The sequence below is a fragment of the Chiloscyllium plagiosum genome, chromosome 3 (assembly GCF_004010195.1).
Source record: "Chiloscyllium plagiosum isolate BGI_BamShark_2017 chromosome 3, ASM401019v2, whole genome shotgun sequence".
In the NCBI taxonomy this organism is placed as follows: Eukaryota; Metazoa; Chordata; class Chondrichthyes; order Orectolobiformes; family Hemiscylliidae; genus Chiloscyllium; species Chiloscyllium plagiosum.
Window position 1 is genome coordinate 10780036 of NC_057712.1, and position 23949 is coordinate 10803984.

Consider the following 23949-nt stretch of genomic DNA (forward strand, 5'->3'; position numbering starts at 1 on the left):
TTCAGAACAGAAATACAGAGACATTTCTTCAGCCAGAGAGTGGTGGGCCTGTGGAATTCATTGCCACAGAGTGCAGTGGAGGTTGGGACGCTAAATGTCTTCAAGGCAGAAATTGATAAATTCTTGATGTCACAAGGAATTAAGGACTACGGGGAGAATGCGGGTAAGTGGAGTTGAAATGCTCATCAGCCATGATTGAATGGCGGAGTGGACTCAATGGGCCGAATGGCCTTACTTCCGCTCCTATGTCTTATGGTCTAATTGGGAGTTGACCGCATAAAGGCAGATATCTGGACTGATTAGTGACTGATATCATCTGTATCAGTGGTAGCCTGGAATTCATAGTGATGTCTTTGATTTTGTATAAAACTAGGATGCTAAAGTCCTATCTGGTAAATATCCTTGTATTTTACTATTGTTTCAAGAAAACGTTTTAAAATCTGTCAGTTTAGCAAAAGGTGAGTAATGGTTTGTCTTCTCCTTAGTTTAACTGTTAGGAGAATGAATTTCATTTGGTGGGAAGGAAATGGAAGTCGGTTGTATCTGATCCTTGTGCTGATGTTTCATTCCTGGTGTCTGTCTAATGGATTATTGCTAAGGGGTTGCAGTTCTTTGACCACCAGTTACTAGTTAGTTAGATTCTAATCAAAGTCCCTTTTACAAAGGGAATGGTATTTGATTCCGAACTTTCTACTGTTTTTGCTTTGTAAGATTTTTGACTCATTTAGGGAATGTTGAAGGTTGTGGGATTATAAGGGTGGGCATTGAATAAAAAAATGAGTTGCAATTTTGGTGTGACTGTGGTAAAAGTGCTATAAATAAAGTGAACTTGGTGATAACTGGATTTTTTTATTGTTGGAGGAACTTCTCTGTTTGAAATAACTATTGAAGATGTAAAGGTGCATTCGAAGAAAACCTTTATGGATGAATTGTTTGTTTGCTTTTTGTGGTTACTCTAATGAAATAAAATCAGTAGCACTGTTGTGGTTTGGACCAGATATTTGTGTCTTTTGCACATGTATTTCTTCAATTTTTCCAAAGGCACACTTGAACAAGCTCTTGGTGAGTCGAGATTTGAAAGGAAATAAAGCAATATAGTGATTCATATCAGGTGGGTATACTGGAAGAGTTAAGATTGTTATTTCCTGTCAAGACTTTGATCATTTCAATTCATGCTATTCAATTTGGGTCAGAATGGAGTTTCAATTTAAACTGGTTTCCTAACGCCTATCTGGTACATACAGTCAAGCTAAATGAAAATATCTCTATGATCAGATGGGCCAATGGGGTGAGGAGTGGCAAATGGAGTTTAATTTCGATAAATGTGATGTGCTGCATTTTGGAAAATCAAATCAGAGCAGGACTTGTACACTTAGTGGTAAGGTTCTGGGGGTGTTGCTGAACAAAGAAACCTTGGAATGCAGGTTCATAGTTCCTTGAAAATAGAGTTGCGGCTAGATAGGATAGTGAAGAAGGCATTTGGTATGCTTTCTTTTATTGGTCAGACCATTGAGTAAAGTGGTTGGGGAGGTCATGTTGCCACTGTACAGGACATTGGTTAGGCCACTTTTGGAATATTGCGTGCCATTCTGGTCTCCTTCAGAAGGATGTTGTAAAACCTGAAAGGGTTCAGAAAAGATTTACAAGGATATTGCTAGGGTTCGAGGATTTTAGCTATAGGGAGAGGTTGAATAGGCTGGGGCTGTTTTCTCTGGAGCGTAGGAGGCTGATGGGTGACCTTTATAGAGGTTTATAAAATCATGAGGGACATGATAGGATAAATAGACAAAAGTCTTTTCCCTGGGGTGGGGCAGTCCAGAACTAGAGGACATAGGTTTAGGGTGAGAGGAGAAAGATGTAAAAGAGACCTAAGACGCAGTGGGTGGTACATGCATGGAATGAGTTGCAAGTGGAGGAGACTGGATGAGTATATGAATGAGAAGGGTTTAGAGGGTTATGGGCCAGCTGCTGGCAAAGGGAACCAGATTACGTTAGGATATGTAGTTGGCATAGGCGAGTGCACTGAAGGGTCAATTTCTGTGCTTGTCTTGGCTTTCAAACGCTAGATTGTCCATGCAAGAGTTGATGCTTTGTTTCTTTATCTTCAGTCTAGACACACTACACAGTGATTAACAAAGACATTTATTGATTATTGCAACAACCTAACTGCAGTTTGATGAATCATCAAAGCTACTTGTTTTAAAATTGATCTAACTTATAATGAATGAATCAATTTAGGAGCCGTTACACACAGCCATACTAACTTTAGATGCTCCAACATTCTCTTAGGTAGGTCAATACATTAAGGCATGAAACATGAATGACCTTGTATGCCACATGGCTATTTGAGCCATCTTATTTTTGCCTGGGCAAAGATGGTTTAAAAAAGAAGTACCTGTATTGAAAAATATTTCCCTACTAGATGGCTGTCCTTTTATGCTTGTATGAAATAGCAAATATGTAAAATAAATTAATCCCAATACGTACAATTTTTTGTTTTTTTTAAGTGCTCTCCTGCCCTATTTTGACCTCTACTCTTGGATTGAGACTAGCTGGACCTCAGACAGTAGCTTTAATTTCCTTCCACCTTAGTCTTGCATTTTGAGTGTGTAGCAGCAATCAAGAAGCGTTTATGTTCATGCTGTCCTTCATCTGGTCTCATAATTTCCAGGTCTGTTAATCAAAGCTAAAGTTCTATTTTGAAATTTGATTTTAATCTGTTATATCTGCTTCAATTGCAAGCTTTGACTACTGTTGCATAATGTATTCAATATTTGGGTCTCCGGTTCTTTCTGTTTTCTTAGTTTATCTTTCAAAAAACTCTTGCCTGATATCTCAAATGTCCCTTTCTCAGTCGGCACAATTTTTCTGATAAACGCAGGGTGTAAATCATCTCCGCGACCTTGATGTGATGCAGTATGGTAGACCACAAATATTTAGATGATTTCAATTGGGCTTCAAATGAATACATAAAGCAAATGTGTCAAGATTTTTGAGTTGATTGCTGTATGGAAATTAGGTCTGTTAATAATTAGGACATTTCTTTCCACAACCGACCGAGCGGCTGTAACTAGGCTATTTTAAAGCATTCTTCATCATTCTATTATTGGTAATTGCAGGGTAATATACATGTGGCTGGTTGCTAAATTTGTAACAAGTATATTTTATTTTGACCAGCAGGTTTTTGGTTTATCCAGTTGAAGATATTTGGGGCCAGAAGGATGAACAGTTAAAACTGGTTTTTGACCAGTGTCCTTTTGCAACATAACTGTTATCCACTTGTGACCCTTATTGCGGTCATAGCTTGAAGATTGCCACCATGTTGTTAATGCTGTCCCAAAGCTTCCTGAGTTCAAAAGCAAAGTTTTGACTTTTCCTTGTTCATTTTTGTTTCTTTATTAGAATCATCATCATTGATACTTCAAGCTGATCATGATATTTGTGTGGATGCTCAAAGTGAGAAAGAAAACCAGAGCACTGGGTCAAGCTATTCAAATCCCTGTACTGATGTCTCCCAAAAGGAAATGGTTGGTTTTGAGGTTCACTGTGAAAAAGATGATGATCAAATGCGATGTTCACATGTGGCAACAACTGCTGATAGTGTTGAATCAGATAAAGAACAATTGATTGATGCCAGTATCAAGGTCACTGATACTGTGCTACTTTCTACCGAATCAGAAATTGCATCGCTCAAACACTTCATTGATCAAAACCAAAAACACCAATTGATGCCTATTGCTGCACTTGCAGCATCAGAAAAATGAAGTGGACGTGGAAATTTGTCAAACAAAAATGTAGAAACTGATAGCTGCTTCATCGTACAGGGCACATCTAAAGGAGAATCTGTGACTTGTCTTAAATAATGACATCAGAGATCTTTAGAGAAGATTTGTAAAGAACTATCTGATTATTCCTTATTAAAAAACACCATGGCTACAAATAGTGAAATTAGCTTTTCATTTAGCCCCCACCTGCCCAACTGATTTTAAAGATTCTTTGGAGAAGAATACTGTAGACTCTGGAATCAATCTCCAGTCCTTAAAACTGAAACCACTCTATACTATGTTTATGATTGATCAGGTACCTAAAAGAGTAATAGGTGATCTTTGTTTTGGGATGTTACAGTACTTCAGTCATTGTTTTAAATTTGGGGTTGAAGCTTGCATACAATTCACAGCAAAACCCAAGGTTTTCTCTTACTTGCCATGAAGTTGTCTAAATTTCTGAGTGATGCTGTTGGTGGGGGTTGGAGAGGGAGGGAGGGAATGGTGTGGTAGAGGTTATGTTATTCACAGGTGTATGGCCTGTTGGATAGATTTTGAATTTAAAGATTACTGCTGGTACCAGTCAGTTGAAATTTACCATATTTCATCTGTAATGGTGAGCATAGATACTTGAAGTTGTAAAATATGATAAATCTATTAAGCAAAAATTGTAAAGAATCTTGCTGAAATCTGATCAGTATGCAAGTCTGTCAATGTCTTAAAATTATTTCTATATGTACGTCACAGCCAAAAGTATAATCACCCCTGGTTCTAGAAAACGTCCTTTCACAAACTCTGAATTATGGATTATAATACAAGTCAACTATTACTACCAGAAACAAACAGGATTTTTCCAATAGTAGTCATCAAAATACTTTTAATGTACACTGCAAACTGTTGAAAATGTGTTCAGCTGAAATGACAAATAAAAGCTTGTTTACGCAGACATTTTTTTTGCAGCTTGAAATTTTAACATGTTGATGTTTAGAAGTTGCTTTATGTTGTCCATCCATTTTCTTGCACAACAGTTTATGGAAAAGTCATCAGATTATTATTCTCCATTTTCCCAATTACATGATTTGGAATGCCAGACCTGATTATGAATTAAGCACGTAATGAGAAAACATGATTGTGATGTGTATAAAAGTTATTGACAAATCCAAATGATTCTTCAGTTTTGTGGTTAAAATGTTTGTTTAGTCTATTATGTAGCATCACTGGTTTTGAGCATTTGGTTGGCTAAAAAGAAATTTGCTGGAGGGAGCAAATTTTCTTTTAAGAGTACAATGTCCTAGTCAACAGCAATAATGTTGATTTCCTTGGTGTTTAATGGTCTTTTGGTAAGAAGTATCCAGAATGAAAGGTGATTATTGCACTATACTAAAACAGTCGTTCAATGACTTTGAAGTGCATTAATTGCCCAGTTGCCCTTCCACCCTCATGTCTTTCTCCTTCAGATGCACTATTTGTAGGTAGTCATGACAGTAGTAACACAAGTTTCATTAAACAAAGCTATCTTTTACCTCTAGTTTAACAGTAGGGGCACTCGTTGCGTAGTAAGACATCAGGGTGTAAGGTGAAGTGATAAATTACAATTAAGCACGTATTGACTTGTGTAAGCTACCTTATGAGTTACCTTTTGAATTTACCAAGCGAATGGCCCAGGCTAATGCTGTGACAACATGAATCATAACAAACTTGGAGAATTTGATTCACTTAATTCTGGAATTAAAAATTAGTCTTATTAATTGTGTCCATTAGCTAAAGTTTATCAAGTTCAGTTAATTAACTCCATTAATATTGTGTGCTTAAAACTGAGGGAGTGTAGTGAATACACCAAGAAACTAGGCTGACCATATTAAAAAGTATCCTCAGCCAAATCCAAGCTTGATGGAGTTTAGCACTCCTGTAAGATGATCTCTTGTAAAATTCTTTATTTATTTGATAAGTTACACAGTATTTTAAAGTCACTTGAATTTAATTATCAACAATCCAAGGTCAGAGTTTGGTTAGAACATAGCACAGTACAGGTCCTTTGGCTCTCTGTTGTGCTGGCCTTTTATCCTACGCCAAGAGTCGCTTAACTGTCCCTAATATTTTACTATTCCTGCTGGCACTGACATCTCTCCTAAACTTTGCTCCAAATCACCTTGAAATTATGCCCCCTCATGATAGACATGTCTGCCATGGGAAAGTCTCTGGCTATCCACCCTATCTATGCCTCTCATCAACTTGTACACCTCTATCAAGTCACCTCTCATCCTCCTTCGCTCCAATGAGAAAAGCCACAGCTTCCTCAACCTTCCTTCATAAGACATGCCCTCCAGTCCAGGCAGTATCCTCGTAAAGCTTCCACATCCATCCTATAATGAGGCAACCAGAGCTGAATACAATATTCCAAGTGTGGTCTAAACACAGCTCTAAAGAGCTGCAGCATAACATTGTGGCTCTTAAACTCAAACTCTGCTAATGAAAGCAAACACCCCATATGCCTTCTTGACAACCCTATTAGTGTGGCTGGCAACTTTCAGGGATCCGTGCATATGGACCGCAAGGTCCCTCTGTTCCTCCACAAGTATCCTGCCTTTTAACACTATTTTGCATTCAAATTCAACCTTCCATAGTGAATCACTTGACACTTTTCCAGGTTGAACTCCATCTGCCACTTACCAGTTCAGTTCTACATCCTGTCAACGTCCCATTGCAACCTACAACAGCCCTCCACACTATCCACAAGTACACCAACCTTTGTGTCATTGGCGAACTTATCAGCCCATTCTTCCATATCCTCGTCAAAGTCATTTATAAAAATCACAAAGAGCAGAAATCCCAGAACTGATCCCTGCGGAATACCACTGGTCACCAAGCTCGAGGCTGAATACTTTCTATCTACTACCATCCTCTGTCTTGTATGGGCCAGCCAATTCTGTAATCCAGACAGCTAAATTTCCCTGTATCCTATGCTGCCTCACTTTTTGAATGAGCGTACCATGGGGAACCTTACCAAGCGCTTTGCTAAATCTATGTACAACACATGCACTGTTCTATCTTCATCTCAATGTATTTTCTCACCACCTCAAAGAATTCAGCAAGGTTTGTGAGACATAACCTGCTCCTCTCAAAGCCTTGCTATCTCTAATCCAACTATTATTTTCCAAGTAATCATAAATCATTGTTTGATGCCCATCCTACCAATGTCACTAAAGTTCCAGTCACTGTTTTGACTTATTTCCTTACAGCTCTGCATTCTTGTCTGACATGAGTGAGAAGCAGGCTATTGGGAGAGGTGGGATGGAGAATGTTATTATACAGTGTGGGGTTGTAGGGTTACATTCACATATCCTGCCTTCCTATAAATCTTTGAATTTTGTAGGCCACTATCTCTAGTTTTGCCAAAAAACACTGCTATTGCTTGTTTTTTTTTGGCTGTTTTTGTCCACGTCTACTTGCATTATTAGGCTGGTCTCAATACGAACCTCCTTACAGTCCCTCAATGCCTAAGCCAGAATCCCAAGACCAAGGGAGCAGCTGTTGCAGTCCTCATCTCTATTCCTTTTGGTTTCTCAAGCCTTAGAAATCAATGTATAGCTTAGCCAATCTTAACAGACAGCTTGGTCAGATGTCCTAGTGCTACTGATATTAGCAACGACTTGCTGTAAAAGCCTGAGCCTCCTGAAAACGCTCCTTCATTTGACAAATTCATGCATCATACCACACCCTTTTCTAAATGGCAACAAAGTGCAGATATAGGATTCTAATACTGTGACGGTATTCAGTAGTGATGTCAAAGTCTGCTCTTGTATCAACAGTGTTTCAGGAAATGCTACCAACTATGCTGATGTTTGCAGGTCCTTTAAGATGTTTCCAAGCATTGCTTCCAAGTTGATTCTTGAACTGTGTTATGATCCCATTTGGTGTTATTAATGGAGGGTCTCTGGCGCTGTGAGGCAGCAGTGCTAACCACTGTGCCACCGTGCTGCCCACGCATTGCTTCCAAGTTTCCAAGCATTGCTTCCAAGTTGATTCTTGAACTGTGTTATGATCCCATTTGGTGTTATTAATGGACAAGTCAGAGTCAGACTGATATATCTGGCTTAACAGATAATTTTGTTTTTAGTTTTAGTAAGGTGGTCTTCCACTGAAACACAAAAAGGCAATGTTGCAAATTTGGTTTTAACAATAAAACAGCTTCCACAAAAGAAAGGAAGAGGAAATAAAATAAACTAAATTAGATAACACATTTTACAGCTATTGAAAAATTTTAAAAATGCAATTGCATTAATACCATCATCCCATTACAATCTTCAGAATTAATTTCTCAACTCCACATATGGTTTGACCTATGTGTGGCTTCAGTTTCTGTTCATGAAAATTTGACAGCCTCTTCCTTCATTCATCATGTGACTAAGCATAAACTTTCTCAGATTCCAATAACCCCATATAGAATTTTAATCAAACACTTCTGGTCTAGAACTTCTGCTAAATGCCTTCCACAGTTAAGATTCCTTTTTCTAAGTAAATGTAAATAATCTCCCTTTTGCAGGTGAACTGCTTTACACATCCAGCTTCACTGAAGAATACTAATAATTTGTCCAAACAAACTTAAAAAATATATATTTTTGTCTTATGGGTACTTCCCATAATCCAAAGAAAAATAAATCAATTCTGACCTTCTAAATTGGAGCCTAATGCACAATTTTACAAGCCAACAATGTAAAAATAAACCCATAACTCTCTAGGAAATGCTCTCACTGTTTTAAAGAAATCTCCACTTCTACAAAAATACTTGAAGTAAATAATTAAATTCCTTCAGACCCCCAAACCTTACATGCCACTTGTTCAAATTCAAAAACACGTGTACAAAAATACTTGATTTTCCTGTACACATACCACACTTGCTACAAAGAAGTAGACCTCTGATGAGGGTTGAAAATGTGTTGCTGGAAAAGCGCAGCAGGTCAGGCAGCATCCAAGGAGCAGGAGAATCGACGTTTCAGGCATGAGCCCTTCTTCAGCTCTGATCTCCAGCATCTGCAGTCCTCACTTTTTCCTCTGATGAGGGTGTTAAATTAAGAGGTCAATTATAAATGAATGAGGCAAGAATTGGAAATGTGGATTGAGAGCTGCTGTTTGAGGGTAAATCCACATCTGACATGTTGGAGTCCTTTAAAGATCAGTCTATTAGAGTGCCGGACAAGTATGTTCCCATGAAAATGAAGGAGAGGAATGACAGGATTTGGTAAACTTGGATTACAAGGGAAATCATCAGCTTAGTCAAAAAAGGAGGCATATCTAACGTCAATAGAAATTTAAAAATGAAAGTCATTGAAGAACATAGAGAAAGTTGGAAGGAGTTAAAACTGAGTCAGAAGGGCTAAAAGTGGCTATGAAATGTCCTTGTCCAGTGAGGTTGAGGAGAATCCCAAGGCATTTTGTACCTATTTTAGGAGCAAGAGGATAGCTAGAGAAAGTGCAGACCCTCTCAAGGAAAAGAAGGGAGGTTGTATGTGGAGGAAATAGGGGGTGGGATGGCAGGGAAATCCTTAATGAGAACTTTATGTCCATATTCACCAAAGGGATGTTGACGTTAGGAAAAAGTGTGTGAATACTGTTAGGCGGTTCAACATAATGAGTGTTGGGTTTTTTTGAAATATATACAAGTCCCCAGGGCCAGATGGGACCTATCCCAGGATAGTGTGGGAGGCAAAGGAGGAAGTAGCTGGGGATTTAACAGATACTTTTGCATTCTCTTTAGCCGCAGGTAAGCTTCCAGAGGACTGGAGATTGGTCAGTGCTCCTTTGTTTAAGGGAAAAAAAAAGAACAATTTAAGAATAAATTAGTTTAAAATTCAAAAGTTGACCCTCCAATAATCAGATTAGAAAACACGAAGGTGCTTAAAAGGTTAGCTAGCATCATGTTTTATCTAATAGGAAATTATTGTTGTGACTTATTAAGATTATTACAGAACACTATTCCATTGGTGGCAGCAGACAACCTACAGTTCAGTCCACCCAACGACTGCCCATCTCACGTATTGTTCTGATGCTCTGCATGTCGGCAATGATCTGTAATGAAATCTGCAGCCCCCTGAGAAATGTTTCATTTGACCAGTCTGCCCTCACCAAATGGCAGTCAAATGCAGATGCAGGATGCAAGTTTTGTGGCTGCATTTAATAGCTACAGCTAAATTTGCTCCTGACTCAAATGGATTACTAACACCGTACAGGTGACCCTAATACTTGAAGATCCATTAGAATATGACTCCACACATTGATTCTGGCTGATTCTTGAGCCATGAAGAAAGATTCCTGGTGCGAGTCATGCCATCTGGACAATCAGCTTCATTTTACTTCACCCTGAGCACTGGCTGATCCACATTGGGGTTGTTCACATGTTGCAGGATATTGGTTTATTGGCCTCACAGTAGGCACTTGTCAGACACCAAGGTCGCTGCTGATCTAAAGTATCTGAATATTACTAAGTCTGAAGAGTAAAGAGGACCACCCTTTTATTTTCAGAAGAGATCATTTATTTTTTCCAAAACGCTGCAACTATTACTAAGGTGTTACAAGTTATACTGTTAAAAAGTGTGGTGCTGCAAAAGCACAGCCGGTCAGGCAGCATCCAAGGAGCAGGAGCGTCGATGTTTCGAGCATAAGCTCTTCATTAGTATATTGCTAATTCCTGATTGACAGTTTAGTTGTTTAGGCAGGCTGCACGGCAGATTATTGTATAATAACATTGTGATAAGTCATAATGAACACTAGGTGCGTCCTAAATACACTTGCAACATGGAGTCATGCTCCTATCTCCAGGGATTTGCCCTAATCAGACTGTTTCAATTAACTGGAACCTTCATTCCCATACAAATGCCTCCACCATCCTTCTGTGATCAGTCATCTAGATTATACGTCCAGTAATATTACAATATACCACCACAGCAGACTTTAAATTAATGGTATTAGATCACAGTTCATTAAAGCATGTTATAACTGGCCTTGAAACTGGCCCTTTTCAGATGCAGTCGGTGTGAACGGCGTCCTGTTGCTGTACTATTCTGTCGGCTCTCACTGAATGTGTAACATGGAAAGTATGGTGTGCATGCCAGCTCCAAGGGGTTGAGGCCACAAATGTGTTATTCTAAAAAGAGGACTCTCATGGGTACATGACAGTGTAATAGGGATGAAAATTGAGATGAGAAAGTGAGGACTGCAGATGCTGGAGATCAGAAATGAAAGTGGTGCTGGAAAAGCAGGTCAGGCAGCATCCGAGCAGGAGAATCGACATTTTGGGCATAACCCCTTCATCACTGAGGTGCTTGTTGCATTGAACCTTCCGCAGAACCTGTTGCAGTCAAGGAGTGTGGGATGTGTCCAGCTCCAGTGTGGCACAGGATTCTGTGTTGACCTTCCAATCATGTATTTACAGTGTGAAAATGGTGGGCAACTCCATAAAGTACTTGTGAATGTAGCTTGGAAGCAGCCTCAGTGGCCAACGCCTCAGCTTCCAGACAGAAGCTGCTCAATTGCTGAGTACTGCAGTAAGTTTGAATCTTGGTCATACAATCAGTGCTCATTTTAATACCTGCATATCTTGTTGCTGTGCAGATACAAACTGCTGTAACAATCAGTGCTGAAAGAGACATGCAGGTTCTTGTAACAGTTGATCTACCCACCAACAGATTGCAGGAATGTCACCCAATGGGAGCAGCTCCAGGGTGCAAGAATCTGCTATGTAAGGGAAAACAGCACTCAGGCTCCTACTATTGCCACCCTGCCTTTCAACCTTTCCACTCTTCATCTGTGTTGAATTGGCACAGTCCAAAGTCTGAAACTCAACACTCAGAGCGTTGATTGTCATCTTTTATTTCCATTTTCATCCAGTTATTTGAATCATTAGAGGACTGTCATGTCTTTTGTAGATCAATGTTCAGTCATTCTTTGCAAAATGCAGCCAACAGCACATTTCCAGGTAAATGACACACAGGATCATTGCATGAAGATGCTTCATGCTGTGGTTTCCATTTTAAACACAGTGCCATTCTTCAGTGAGGCAGACAACCAGGTAGATTTCTCTGCTTTTTTGAGCCATACACTGGCTATCCATGTGCTGTCTTTGTGTTTCCTCTCCATAGCATATCCTTCACTCCCATAAATACGTAAATGAAGGGAATACTGATGTGGCCTACAAGCATTTGTATTTCACTACAGATCATAAGTGCGCTAAACCTTTCCAGTTGCTCACACTATGATGGCTCTGCCACTTTTCACTATGTGTCCTTGTCACACAGTTTTCAGCCCCTTTTGCTTTTGGTCACATTCATCCTTGTTAACTGTACTTTGTAAAATTATTTAAATTTGCAATTCATGACAAAGAAAACACAAAACCTTGAAAAAATAGAAGTTTAATTGAACAAGAGAAAAACGTAGCACTTTGTAGCATTATGATGTAGCATTTTGTGCTTGGGACATACCAAGACCACATTTCACTGACAAATGTTAAAGATTTTAAATATATCCTAATTTTGTCAAAGATAATATTAATGAAACACTAATTGAAGAACCTAGACTAGTACATTGAAACTCAAATTCGTGTCAAAACAATAATTTTATAACTAATATTCTTGGCCTAAGAGGAATTTACAGCTTGCACAACATCTTTCAGATATCAAAAATTCCAAGGTAATTCACAGTGTCATTTTTGTTTATGAGCTCTAACTCTCGTAAGGTGGATACTAGGACAGATAAACAAAAGGTTAGTCAAAGAAGGGGGAAGTGTAGAAGTTTAGAAGAGGCAATTCCAGTTTGAAACACAGGCATCAATAGCACAGTAATTAAAATTGGGTACTTAGGAGATCAGGAATATTGGAGAACAGATATGTGATGTGGGTTTGTAGATTAGAAATACAGGCAAGACCAGGCAAAGACTAAACAAGGTCAAGAATTTTAAAGTCAGTGCCGCTTAACTATGAGCTAGTGTACAATAGCGAGCATAATGTGATGGGTTAAAGGTACTGACTACAAGTTAGAGCAGAGTTTTGGATTATAAGTTTTCACACGGTAGATTGTGAAAGGCTGGTGAACAGTACAACAGAATATTTGGAGGTAACAAAGGCACTGATTAGGGTTTCAGCTGAAGATGTGCCAAGGTCAAGCGAGCCAAGCAATGTTTCCGTGTTAAAAGCTCATCCCCGTGTAAAATGTGACACCAAGGCTGGTTCCATTTCTGACAGCTGCGAGGGTTCAGAGTTTGTAGAATGGACCAAAGACAATGGTAAATCAGTACTTGATGAAAACATTTGAAAATCCAGTACTGGAGTCTGCCAATTTATAAGTGCAATGGACTAGAGATGGTGGCAAGGTAGAGCTCTTTCTTTAGCGTACATTCGGAAACTTTCTGAAGAGGGTGATATCAAAGAGGCAAATTGATCACCATAGTAGACTGGAAATTACTGCAGGAATGGCAAATCAATTTTAGGAAAATTCTTTGGTTGCAGCTAAATAAGAAAATCAGTTGAATGCAGTTTATTCAGTGAAGAGGTGTTAAATGACTGTACAACCAACTGTGTGAAAAGCTACTGGACAGAACAATAATGGATTTTGTCTCTTTCACAGTAAACCTGAGATGCTTTAATGGGCCTAGATTCATTTGCATGGATGAGTTGGACCGATGGGTCTGTTTCTATGAGTCTTAGAGATGCTTGGTACTGTGCTCAGGGAGAAAAATCCTGACTGGAGAGATTTAACATGCAAGTCAATAGAAAATGGGACAGATAGAGGATGTGAAAACAACAATTAAGGAAATGAGAGGTTGGAAATGGGATGGTAAATTTGAGGGAAAAAGGTTAATAGCAGTTATGAATGAGAGAGGAACATTACTTGAGAGAGTATCACGTAACTGGACAGCTAAGAAAGTTGGGTGGTCAGAGGTCTCTTGGGAAGAGAGAGAAAGAGACAGTAGATTTTATATATAAAGGTGAGCTCAGAAAGGGCAATAGGGAAGAGAAAAAAACCCCAGAAATCCAGGCATATGTAAGAAGAGTCTTAGAGAGGAAGCTTGATGACAGAGTAGCAGAAAGGAGAGCTGTCAAATTAATTGATCAGATGGTCTCATTCCTTGATAATCAATTTTCTGCCTCACCTGTTCAAATTATATCTTAAAGAGATAATGTCCATTGCCTCAGTACCATCTTTGAGAATGTAAAGAGGGCACTATTTTCCCTGGAGTTCCTTTGACTGAGATTGTAGTAGATTTCAGGAAAATTCCTATGAAAATCCCATCTTTTCCTTGAGCAGAGGATCTAGGAAAATTCCTAGACAAGTGGTGTAGTGTACAGATTGACATGAATTGAAGAAGTTTAAGATTAAGGCTTAAAGTTAACTTTTATTGTCAGGTATTTCAAATACTCCCTATAACTTAGTTAAGATTATAGATCAAGGTCAACAATTTGATTAACCATTATCATTATAAACACTGCTAGCTAAATGGTAGTAAATATGCTTAGAAAGATCTGTTCATCTTCATACTTTTGTAAGGGTTGGCTTCTATTTACCAGCAGGGCAGCACACAGTATAATTACATCATTAGTAAACAGGAAATTACTAGATAGGTGGTGACTGAAGAATATTTTGGGGACCAATACAAAAAGTGAAAAAGGAGACTGCTACCAAATTGAAGTCATTAAATCATTAACTCCAGAATGAACTCATTAATACTTTATGCTACCTGGGCTGTTAAGCTGGTGGTGTGCATTAAGCTACCATTCTCATATCTGATTTTCATTCTGTTCCAATCAATGGATTGACACTTCATGGGTGATTGGTTATAAGTGGCAGTGAAAGTAGAATCTTTGTATTATTAGGCCAAAGAAGCTATTTGATCTCTTCAGGAATTGAAACCCAGGTTTCCTCCCTTCCATACACTGGCATTTTAAAACAAATGTGCAAATTATGCACGTTATTCTGAGTACATTATCTGCAGCCAAAGTAATATCTTCATTCTGTGGGTGAAAGACTGGCATCTGGAATTAGATTGTTGTGTATGCAGTTAGAAATTCCCTGAAAAAAAAATTGTGTTTCTATTCAACTCATAGATTATAAATATTCCATATCATTTTGCACATCAGAGACAATGTTGCCACTGTATAGGAACGTACACATTCCTGAAGAACTTATGCCCGAAACGTCGACTCTCCTGCTCTTTGGACACTACCTGACCTTAGTGCACTTTTTCCAGCGCCACATGTTTCGATACTGTATAGGTTGTCACAGACGCGTTTTACAACAGAATGAAGAAAAGGTTATAAAAATAAATAGCTAGGAAAACTCAGCAGCGTCTGTGGAGAGAAAGTAGACTTTATATTTTGGGTCCAGTTCTGAAAGGTCACTGGACAGGAAACATTGCTATTTCCCGGAGATGGTGCTAATGTTTCATATCCAGTCACCCTTCAGAACGGGACCCAAATGTTAACTCTGCTTTCTTTCCACAGATACTGGCAGACATGCTGAAATTTGCCAGCCATTTTGGATTTCCAGCATCCTTAGTTCTTTTGGGGTTTTTTTTGTTATGAAGAGAAAATTGGTTGGTATTTGACAGTCAATAGCAAATACAAAGTGCCACTGATGTGTTTGGAAGGAGCTGACCTTGATCAAAAATTTTAAGAGCAGCAAAAAGGACACAAAAGATGTAAACAATCATTGTAAATGAATTTTAGCATACAAGCGAGCCAAGGAAAATCTGAATAAAATAATCATTTATGTTTCCAAAAACTTATGTTATACACTAATTCTGGTTTTAAGAATTTTTTTTCTTAATGAGTTCTAATCACAGGTGAACGTTTAGCTTCATCACAACAGTAGTTTTAGGAAAACATACAGATTAAATTAATGTGCATCATACCTGCAAATAGTTCAATGTAATTTCAAAATACTGAATGCAATAATTGAAACCCTTAAAAACTCAGTATAATACAATTCAATTTTAAAATTGAGACAATCAATAAGAGTTACTCCAACTTGGAGCCCCACTGTTTTAGAGCCCTGGAAGAATATTAGACCTGTACATGAATGTTATATTATTCATGCAAAAGATGCATGGATTTACACACAAAATTACAGAAATAATTCTGGAGGTAAATTGTATTTTATGGCTGAGGACACATTCCTTAAACTCTAATTTTAAAGATCTCATAAGGCAAATGTTTTGCACAATGCGAGTGTTCAGTGCAGATAAATCCATTCACACTGATAGTTATTTTTATTTTACCACAGTACACTCAACATTCATAGCTTGGATTCAGAACTCATGAGTCATTGCTTGGGCTCAGAAGGCAATTGAATATTTGTGCCTGGTATAACGTGTTCTCCTTGCCCATCAATTAGGGGATCCCATTGATCAAAGTCCTTCTCAAGACCTGCAAAGTGAATTTTGATATTCAATTAAATCCTGAAAGAATGGAATAAGAAGGAAATTTTCTTCCTGTCACACGGGAAATGTTAGATCCATATATAGAATGATACATTCACATCTGGACATCAGTATTAACTTCAGAATGGGAAACTGTTCTTTCCTGAGCTATTTCACCTAATTTCTGATATACAACCTTTATTATACACACTATACATTAAATAGGACAGAACTTTATGGTACAGGTCGTTCTGTTATAACGTGCATTTCATTAACACAAATGTGTTTCTAAAGCAAGTAGTTTTAAGGCATGTACAGAGGAACCTCGATTATCTGAATTTCAGATTATCTGAACCAGATTGCAATCTTGGTTAAACTGTCTTATCTGGCACTCAATTATCCGAACATTCGATTATCCGAACAAAATACTCCCTCCCGTACTATTCGGATAATCGAGGTTCCTATGTATTGGTTATAATGTGATTCTGGTCCTAATAGTTTAAATGGTGCTGCTATTACACGATTTTCTTGTAATACGAGTGCATGAGAATCAAACTAATGTATTATAGCAGAACTGACTACTGTTTTAAAAATGTACATTGTCATTAAACATTTTGCAATTTTCTTCAAAACATTAGTTCCAATGGGAAGTATTTGATTAATATTGAAATCACAATTTCATCAAAAAATGATTCAGACTGACTCAGGATGACTACACATCTGAAACTCAAAGAAAGAGGCATATTTCTATAGTCTTCTAGGATTGCATCAGTCTCACCTTTAGTATTGTGTTGCCTCAGTATTAAAAAATTACTACTATAATTGTTCCGATTCTCGAAATTAGACAAGTGTTTATTATTGAAATATGTAAGCAGATCAGTTTATTTACTCACCCAAGTGTCTTTGCATGAATGCTAAAGAAGCTTTGTTGCTAATATCAATAGCTATTTGGGGGTCTATTGTTCCTTTTAATCGAAATATCTTTCCAAGGAAAGTGCCGGTCAAAAATGTGAAATCAGGGAAGCTCTGATGTACTGTTCCCCTATAAAGAAACAAAGAAAGAAAAATTAAATTCCGTCTGCAATCCAAATACAAAACTAGGTACTTTTAAGAAATAGCCACATTTTTCTCTATTCATTCTAGGGATGAGTGTGTCACAGGCAATGCCACCACCAACTGTCCATTCCTAAATACGCTGGAGAAAAAGATGGTAAGCTGCTTTGTTGAACTAATGCAGTCTAGCACTGGATATAGTCAGCTTGTTTTTGTGGAAGAGAAATTGCGTTGAACCAATTTATTGAAATTTTTTGAAGTTATAATGCTCTTTAGATAAAGGGGAACCTGTTTATGTACTGTTCCTGGATTTCCAGAATACATTTGTCAAAGTTACACATAAAAGGTTTTGAGTATTTTAGGAGTTCACGAGAGGGTTAACATACTAGCCTGGATAGAAAATTGGATGGCAGAAAACGGAATATATCTAAAAGGAACATTTTCAATTTGCCAAGATGTGCTGACCAGGGTCCTGTTGAGGTCTGTACATAACCCTCAACTTTTTACACTTTTTATCAATGACTTAGATGAGGTGCCAAAAGTTTGGGTTTCAAAATTTGTTGATGACAAAAAAAGCTAGAAAAATATGTTGTGAAGACGTAAGCAAGATTGAAAAAAGATATAGGTTATACGAGTGGTCAAAAGCCTTGCAGATGCAGTATATTGCAGGAAAACGTGAAGTTGCTCTCTTTGGGAAGAGGAATTTAAAAAAACAGTATTATTTAAATGGTGAATGACTGGAGAATTCCGAGGTGCAGAGAGATCTAAGTATTCTAGTGCTCAAGTCCCAAAAAATTGAAAGCAGGTATAGCAAGTGATTACAGCAGGTAATGAATGGTAAGTTATTCTTTATTATGAGTGAAGATGAACATATAAAGGAAGGATTTATGCTTCAAGGCATTGGTGAGAGCACATCTCAAATACGGTGTTAGTTTCAGTCTCCTGGTTTGGAGGAAATTAATATTTCAAATGAATGACTGTTGAGAAGATTGGACAGGTTGGGCTTATTTTCCATTAGAAAACAACAAGAGTGATTTGATTAAAGTTTAGGAGATCCTGATTGGTCTTGCCAAGGTGGATTTAGAAAGAACATTTAGTGGAAGAGTCCAGGACTAGATGAGGTGATTTTCTTTCTCGCAGAGTTGAGCCCTTTTGGAACTTTTTGCCTAAGAAGGGGTTGGGGTTATCAACTATTTTTAAAAGGTGGAGGAAGATGGAGTCCCTTCGGTGGCTCAGTGGTTAGCACTGCTGCCTCACAGCACCAGGGTCCCAGGTTCGATTCCAGCCTCGGGTGACTGTGTGTGGAGTTTGCACATTCTCCCCGTGTCTGTGTGGGTTTCCTCCGGTTTCCTCCCACAATCTAATGATGTGCAGGTTAGGTGAATTGGCCATGCTAAATTGCCCCATAGTGTTAGGTCAATTAGTCAGAGGGAAATGGGTCTGGGTGGGTTACTCTTTGGAGGGTCGGTGTGGACTTGTTGGGCTGAAGGGCCTGTTTCCACACTGTGGGTAATCTTAAAAAAAAATCTAATCTTAACAAGCAGCTAAGGTTAATGGAGATAGGTGGAATTTGGTGCACACAAACCGGTCAATGTGATCAAAGCAAATAGGGGATCAGGCTTGAAGGACTGAATAGCTAACTCATGCAACTAAATCATGTCTGCACTATGATAGTGTAAACTTCAGAACTTTTAATATCTGTTCATAGATTGAAAGCAGCATTAATACCTCTGTCTGGAATGAACTGTTAAGGGACAAGGACAAACTGTTATACAGGGATCGAAAGCAATCAGCCATGTCTGGGAAAAGGAGGAGTTCAAGCTATATAAACAAAACTGTTTTAACATCTGATTGATAATGGGCTGCCTTATGCCACAAGGACAAGGGAGTGCCCTCCTGAAGACCTTAAGGAGTTAATGAAAGGACAGGCTGTGCTTCAAACAGACACTGAGTACCAAATATAACAAGGAACAGGGAAGCTACTTCTGAGAAGGTGGCAAGCTGTAGACTTGACAGCTCCAGGAGGAGTAGTCAATATTCTGGATGAAAAAAATCTAAAGGATTACGAATAATGTCACACCATAAACCTGAAGGACAGAAAATGGTATAAAAATTCACCTCCAAGTCTCTTCAGCATCAGAACTTCAAAGAACAATGCTGCACAAGGATCGAACCCTGGAGACATTTAGAGATCGACACTGCTGGTTGGAATCGTAGCTAAATTCCACCATTAATCGGATGACAGGTAGGTTGGGTTTATGAAGCTTAACTTGCTTACTTGAGGGGTCTTATTTGGATACTGTATGCAATAAAGTTAAAGTTATTGCTTCAGTATTTGTCTGTGAGATTTCTTAACAAATAGCCGAATTAAAGGAAACTGTGGTAATATACCAACAGAGTGCTTGTATGCACATCATACTTATCCTAACCGATGAAAGTCAGTTCATTTTCTCAGATTTAAAATGTAATTAAAATCCTTCAAACAGCCTAATTCTCATCTCTCTCTCTGATCTCATACAATGACCACCTGTCTCTATCCCTGCAAACTTCTAATTCTTTTCTAGATTTGTGCCTGTCCCATCATTAGCAGCTCTGTCTTATGCCCACCTTAGCCCCAGCTATCAATTCTCTGCCCAAACCAACCTGTTAAGACCAACCATATCTTTCATCAAGCCTTTGGCCCTCTCCTTTGGTTTAGTACTGCAACCATTAACGGCTTTTGAGGTGGTTAACTGGGACACAAACAGAAGTGCAATGCTCATTAGAAATGTTCACCTATTATTGAAGTGTTGGCTAACAGCTATGTTTTGGTTAGGACACTGGAACGATTCCCCTGCTTTCCTCTGAATATCGTGTCAAGAGATCATTTATGTCCATGTTTACCTTCAATACCATAGTCCCCATAAAATAATGACTTACACCCTAGCACAGGGCTAACCCTTGGCAAGTGCCTCACCTCCAGCTCCTAGAATGGCCACAGAATTGAATGGATATGGTGAACAAGTACCAACACATTTACTCACATGATTGTAATCATTTTTCGCTGTATTTCATTTGAATCAAGTTTTTTCATTTTCAGGATATTAATAACCCACTGGAATTTTTCGGAGTTGATGAACAGTATTGGCTTCTGTACCTTGGTATATACCTCATCCTCCAGTGGGAACATCCAAGCATCTAATGCCACTCCACATCTATGTAAAGTAGTGTAGAGTTGTTAATTATCCCACATTTATCGAAAACATATTCAGCAGCTCATGCCATCAGTTTTAGCCAAATTACATTTAAACCAGAATACTGCCCCTCAAAAACAAATTTCTGGATTGATTTTTAAACAAAAAAAAAAATCAGAGTGACCCAGCTTCAAGTTGTCCAATCAACACACTATTATTTTACCATAATGTGCCTACATTATTTGTATTTTAAAGATCTATAAATCCTAATATGTTAATTTTTCTTCAAAATATAGTTTACCCACAAACTGGACATTGAAAGTGACAGATCATTTTACACACCTTCCTAAGTTCCAGTTTATTCAAATTAATTAAATCGTAGTTGGTCATTGAAATAACTCCATAGAGGGTGGCATCCCATCACCAAGTCACCCTTTATTTATACATGCACAATAATGGGCTCTGACCAGCTAGCTCAAGTCGGTTGCTAGAGTGATACAGGACTCCCTAATTGGCCCAGTTTAACAGCCTCAATCAGGGTACTCATACTCAGATTCACCAGGCCAACCTTGTTCCAATCACTACAGTCATTGTTTTTTTGAGAGAAAATGAGATGTAAACATACAGAAAGTTTACAGCATCTGAACAGAGCCTTGGTGAAATCACATCTGGAGCACTGGGTGCAGTTTGGTCTTATTTCAAAAAAGATACAATTGCTTCAGAAACAGTTCAAAGAGGGCTTACTCAATGTATTCATAGGATAAGAGGATTCATCTTATGAAGGATGGTTGAACAGATTAGGCCAATACGTATTGGAATTTACAAGAATAAGAAGTCACCTTCCTGATATGTGTAAGATCGTAAGGGACTATAAGTGAATACTGGAAGGATGTTTCCTCTTGTGGGGAAAACTAGGGGACATTGTTTTAACAACAAGGAGTGGGTGGGCACAAGAGTGGGGGAGATTTCCCAGGAGAGTTGTTAGAGTGACTTTCTTCAAGGCAGAGTTATATTTCTGATGAGAAATAGAAGATGAAGGGAATGAGAAGCAGACAAGAAAGTGGAGCTCAGACACAACCAGATCAGCTGTGACCGTATTGAAAGGTGATCCAGGCTGGGCAGGCCAAGTAGTCCACCTCCTGTTCCCAATTTCCATGTTCCTGTATATATTTATGTGAGGCATTGATTTAACTAATGTGACAAATTATATTCAATAGTATTTAATTTATGCCCTGCTTAACTGCAAAACTAGTTTAGCCTCTGTGCCGTTGCATCTAATTTTCATAATTCTATTTCTGTGCTCAGGAATATGACCAAATTACAGTCTATATTGCTGTCTAAATAATTCAGAAGGATGACAAACAGGAGACCAGGCACTGGCTCTTAAGATTCACTGAACATTCTGACATTACTCTTGCCTCAAGCACTCTCCTTGCGATAATCATGATGTACAATTGTACAGGAAGGTAAGCAGTTAATAGCATGAAATACTACAGGAAAAAGGAAGTAGACAAGTCAGGAACAGGGAAGTTTAAACTGGTTGAAAATTATCACGGTCATTGAAGTAACTCCATAGAGGGTGGCATCCCATCACCAAGTCACCCTTTATTTATACATGCACAATAATGGGCTCTGACCAGCTAGCTCAAGTCGGTTGCTAGAGTGATACTTTCCTGTATCGAGAAAGTGAGGACTGCAGATACTAGAGATCTGAGTCGAAGGTGTGGTGCTAGAAAAGCACAGCAGGTCAGGCAGCATCCGAGGAGCAGGAGAATCAAGATTTCCAGGTACAAGCCCTTCATCAGGAATTGGATCTGTGATGAGGTGGGTTGAGGGGAGATGAGAAAACTGGTGAAATCAATGTTGATGCTGTTAAGGGGTCCCAAGTCAGAAGATGAGGTGTTCTTCCTCCAGTTTTTGGGCGGCTTGGATTTGGCAGCGGAGTTGGCCCAGGAATTCTATGTCCTTGGTGGAGTTGGAAGGGGAATTGAAGTGGTCAGCCACAGGGCAGTGGGGTTATTTGGTGCGTGTCCCCCAGAGATGTTCCCTGAAATATTCCGCAAGTTGGCGTCCTGTCTCCCCAGTGTAGAGGAGGCCACAGAGAGTAATGGATGAGGTGTCTGGATGTGCAGGAAAATCTCTGCTGGATGTGGAAGGATCCTTTGGGGCCTTTGACAGAGGTGAGGACACAGATTTTATACCTCTGGAGGCGGCAAGAGGAGGTGCCGGGAGTGGAGGGTGGGTTCGTGGGGGAATGTGGATCTAATGAGGGAGTCACAGAGGGGATAGTCTCTGCAGAATACAGATAGGGGTGGGGTGGGAAATATATCTCTGCTGGTGGGGTCTGATCATATGTGGCAGAAATAGTGAAGGATAATGCACTGTATCCGGAGATTAGTGGAGTGGAAGGAATTCTACCCTTGTTGCGGTTGGAGGGGTGGGGTTCAAGGACGGAGGTGTGGGAAGTGGAGATATGCTGGAGGGCATTGCTAACCACATGGGAGGGGAAATTGTGGTCCCTGAAATAGGAGGCCACCTGGGATGTCATGGAGTGGAATTGCTCCTGCTGGGAGCAGATACGGCAGAGGCATTGGGAGTAAGGGATCACATTTTTACAGGAGAGGGGAGTGGGAGGTGTAGTCCAGATAGCTGTGGGAGTCAGTGGGTTTGAAAAACATTTCCATGTTGAGTCAGTTGCCAGAGATTGAAAAATGAGACAGCAATGCAAAGAGTTCCTGGAAATGAGCATTATTCTGGATTTTAAAACATAACTATCATTTAACAGCTTTATTATCTAGTTAGCAGTATAAAACATACTAGAAGACAAGATTGTGTTTAAAAGTGCACTGGTTCTTGTGCATTTCAGAAAGAGATATTTAAATATTTTACCAGTTATGCATCGAGTGGTGTTATAGTAGCTCTGTTAATTAAGCATTTGCTGTTGCGACTCTGCCCTGCTGTTGCCAGATTTCTGAATGAACCCCTCTAATTTTAAATTTAATGTTAATCTCATTTTTTATGCACCTTCTCTGCAGCTGATACATTATATCCCTTGCTCTGTTCTATGACCCTTATGCAGTTTTAATGTTATGATCTGCCTGTACTGCACAAAAAAAAACACAAAACTTTTCATTGTAGGTACATGTTACAATAACAAATCAAACCAGATATCTCAGCTTGAAAAGTTGCATCGACACAGTGGCTAGCACTGCTGCCTCACAGCGCCAGGAACGTGGGTTCGACTCCATCCTTGAGACAGTCTTTGTGGAGTTTGCACATTCTCCCCATGTCTGTATGGGTTTCTTCCCACAGTCCAAAGATATGCAGGTTAGGTGGATTGGCCATGGGGAATACAGGGTTACAGGATTAGGTGGGTTTGGGTGGGATGCTCTTCAGGGGGTCGGTGTGGACTCAATGGGCCTGCTTCCACAAATTCTATAGTGTTTAATTCATTTACTGAATTATCCTGAATTTCCAAACTTTTGCCACCAGATGTCTCTTTATTAGGCTTATAAAAAGGCTGGATTAGTGGTGCTGGAAGAGCACAGCAGTT

The 23949-nt window shown here is 39.0% G+C and overlaps 2 protein-coding genes across 7 annotated transcripts in view; one reads left to right on the forward strand and one right to left on the reverse strand.

Moving 5' to 3' along the window:
- The window catches only part of tdrd6 (tudor domain containing 6), a 34220-nt gene extending 29512 nt beyond the window's left edge, over positions 1-4708 (forward strand). The window contains exon 3 of one of the 3 annotated variants that reach the window (XM_043677073.1): positions 3403-4708. In XM_043677073.1, the coding sequence (XP_043533008.1) occupies positions 3403-3764 (362 nt within the window). In that variant the 3' untranslated portion in view covers positions 3765-4708. Of the gene's footprint in view, positions 1-1041; positions 1110-2507; positions 2669-3402 lie in introns of those variants that run through there. The other 2 variants (XM_043677079.1, XM_043677089.1) reach the window with 2 other exon arrangements.
- Positions 4709-12153: 7445 nt separating this feature from the next.
- The window catches only part of pla2g7 (phospholipase A2, group VII (platelet-activating factor acetylhydrolase, plasma)), a 75609-nt gene continuing 63813 nt past the window's right edge, over positions 12154-23949 (reverse strand). For all 4 annotated transcript variants that reach the window (XM_043677147.1, XM_043677136.1, XM_043677118.1 and 1 more), the window contains exons 9-11: positions 20247-20417; positions 17064-17212; positions 12154-16177 (exon numbers count right to left, since the gene is read on the reverse strand). In XM_043677147.1, the coding sequence (XP_043533082.1) occupies positions 16074-16177; positions 17064-17212; positions 20247-20417 (424 nt within the window). In that variant the 3' untranslated portion in view covers positions 12154-16073. The remainder of the gene's footprint in view (positions 16178-17063; positions 17213-20246; positions 20418-23949) is intronic.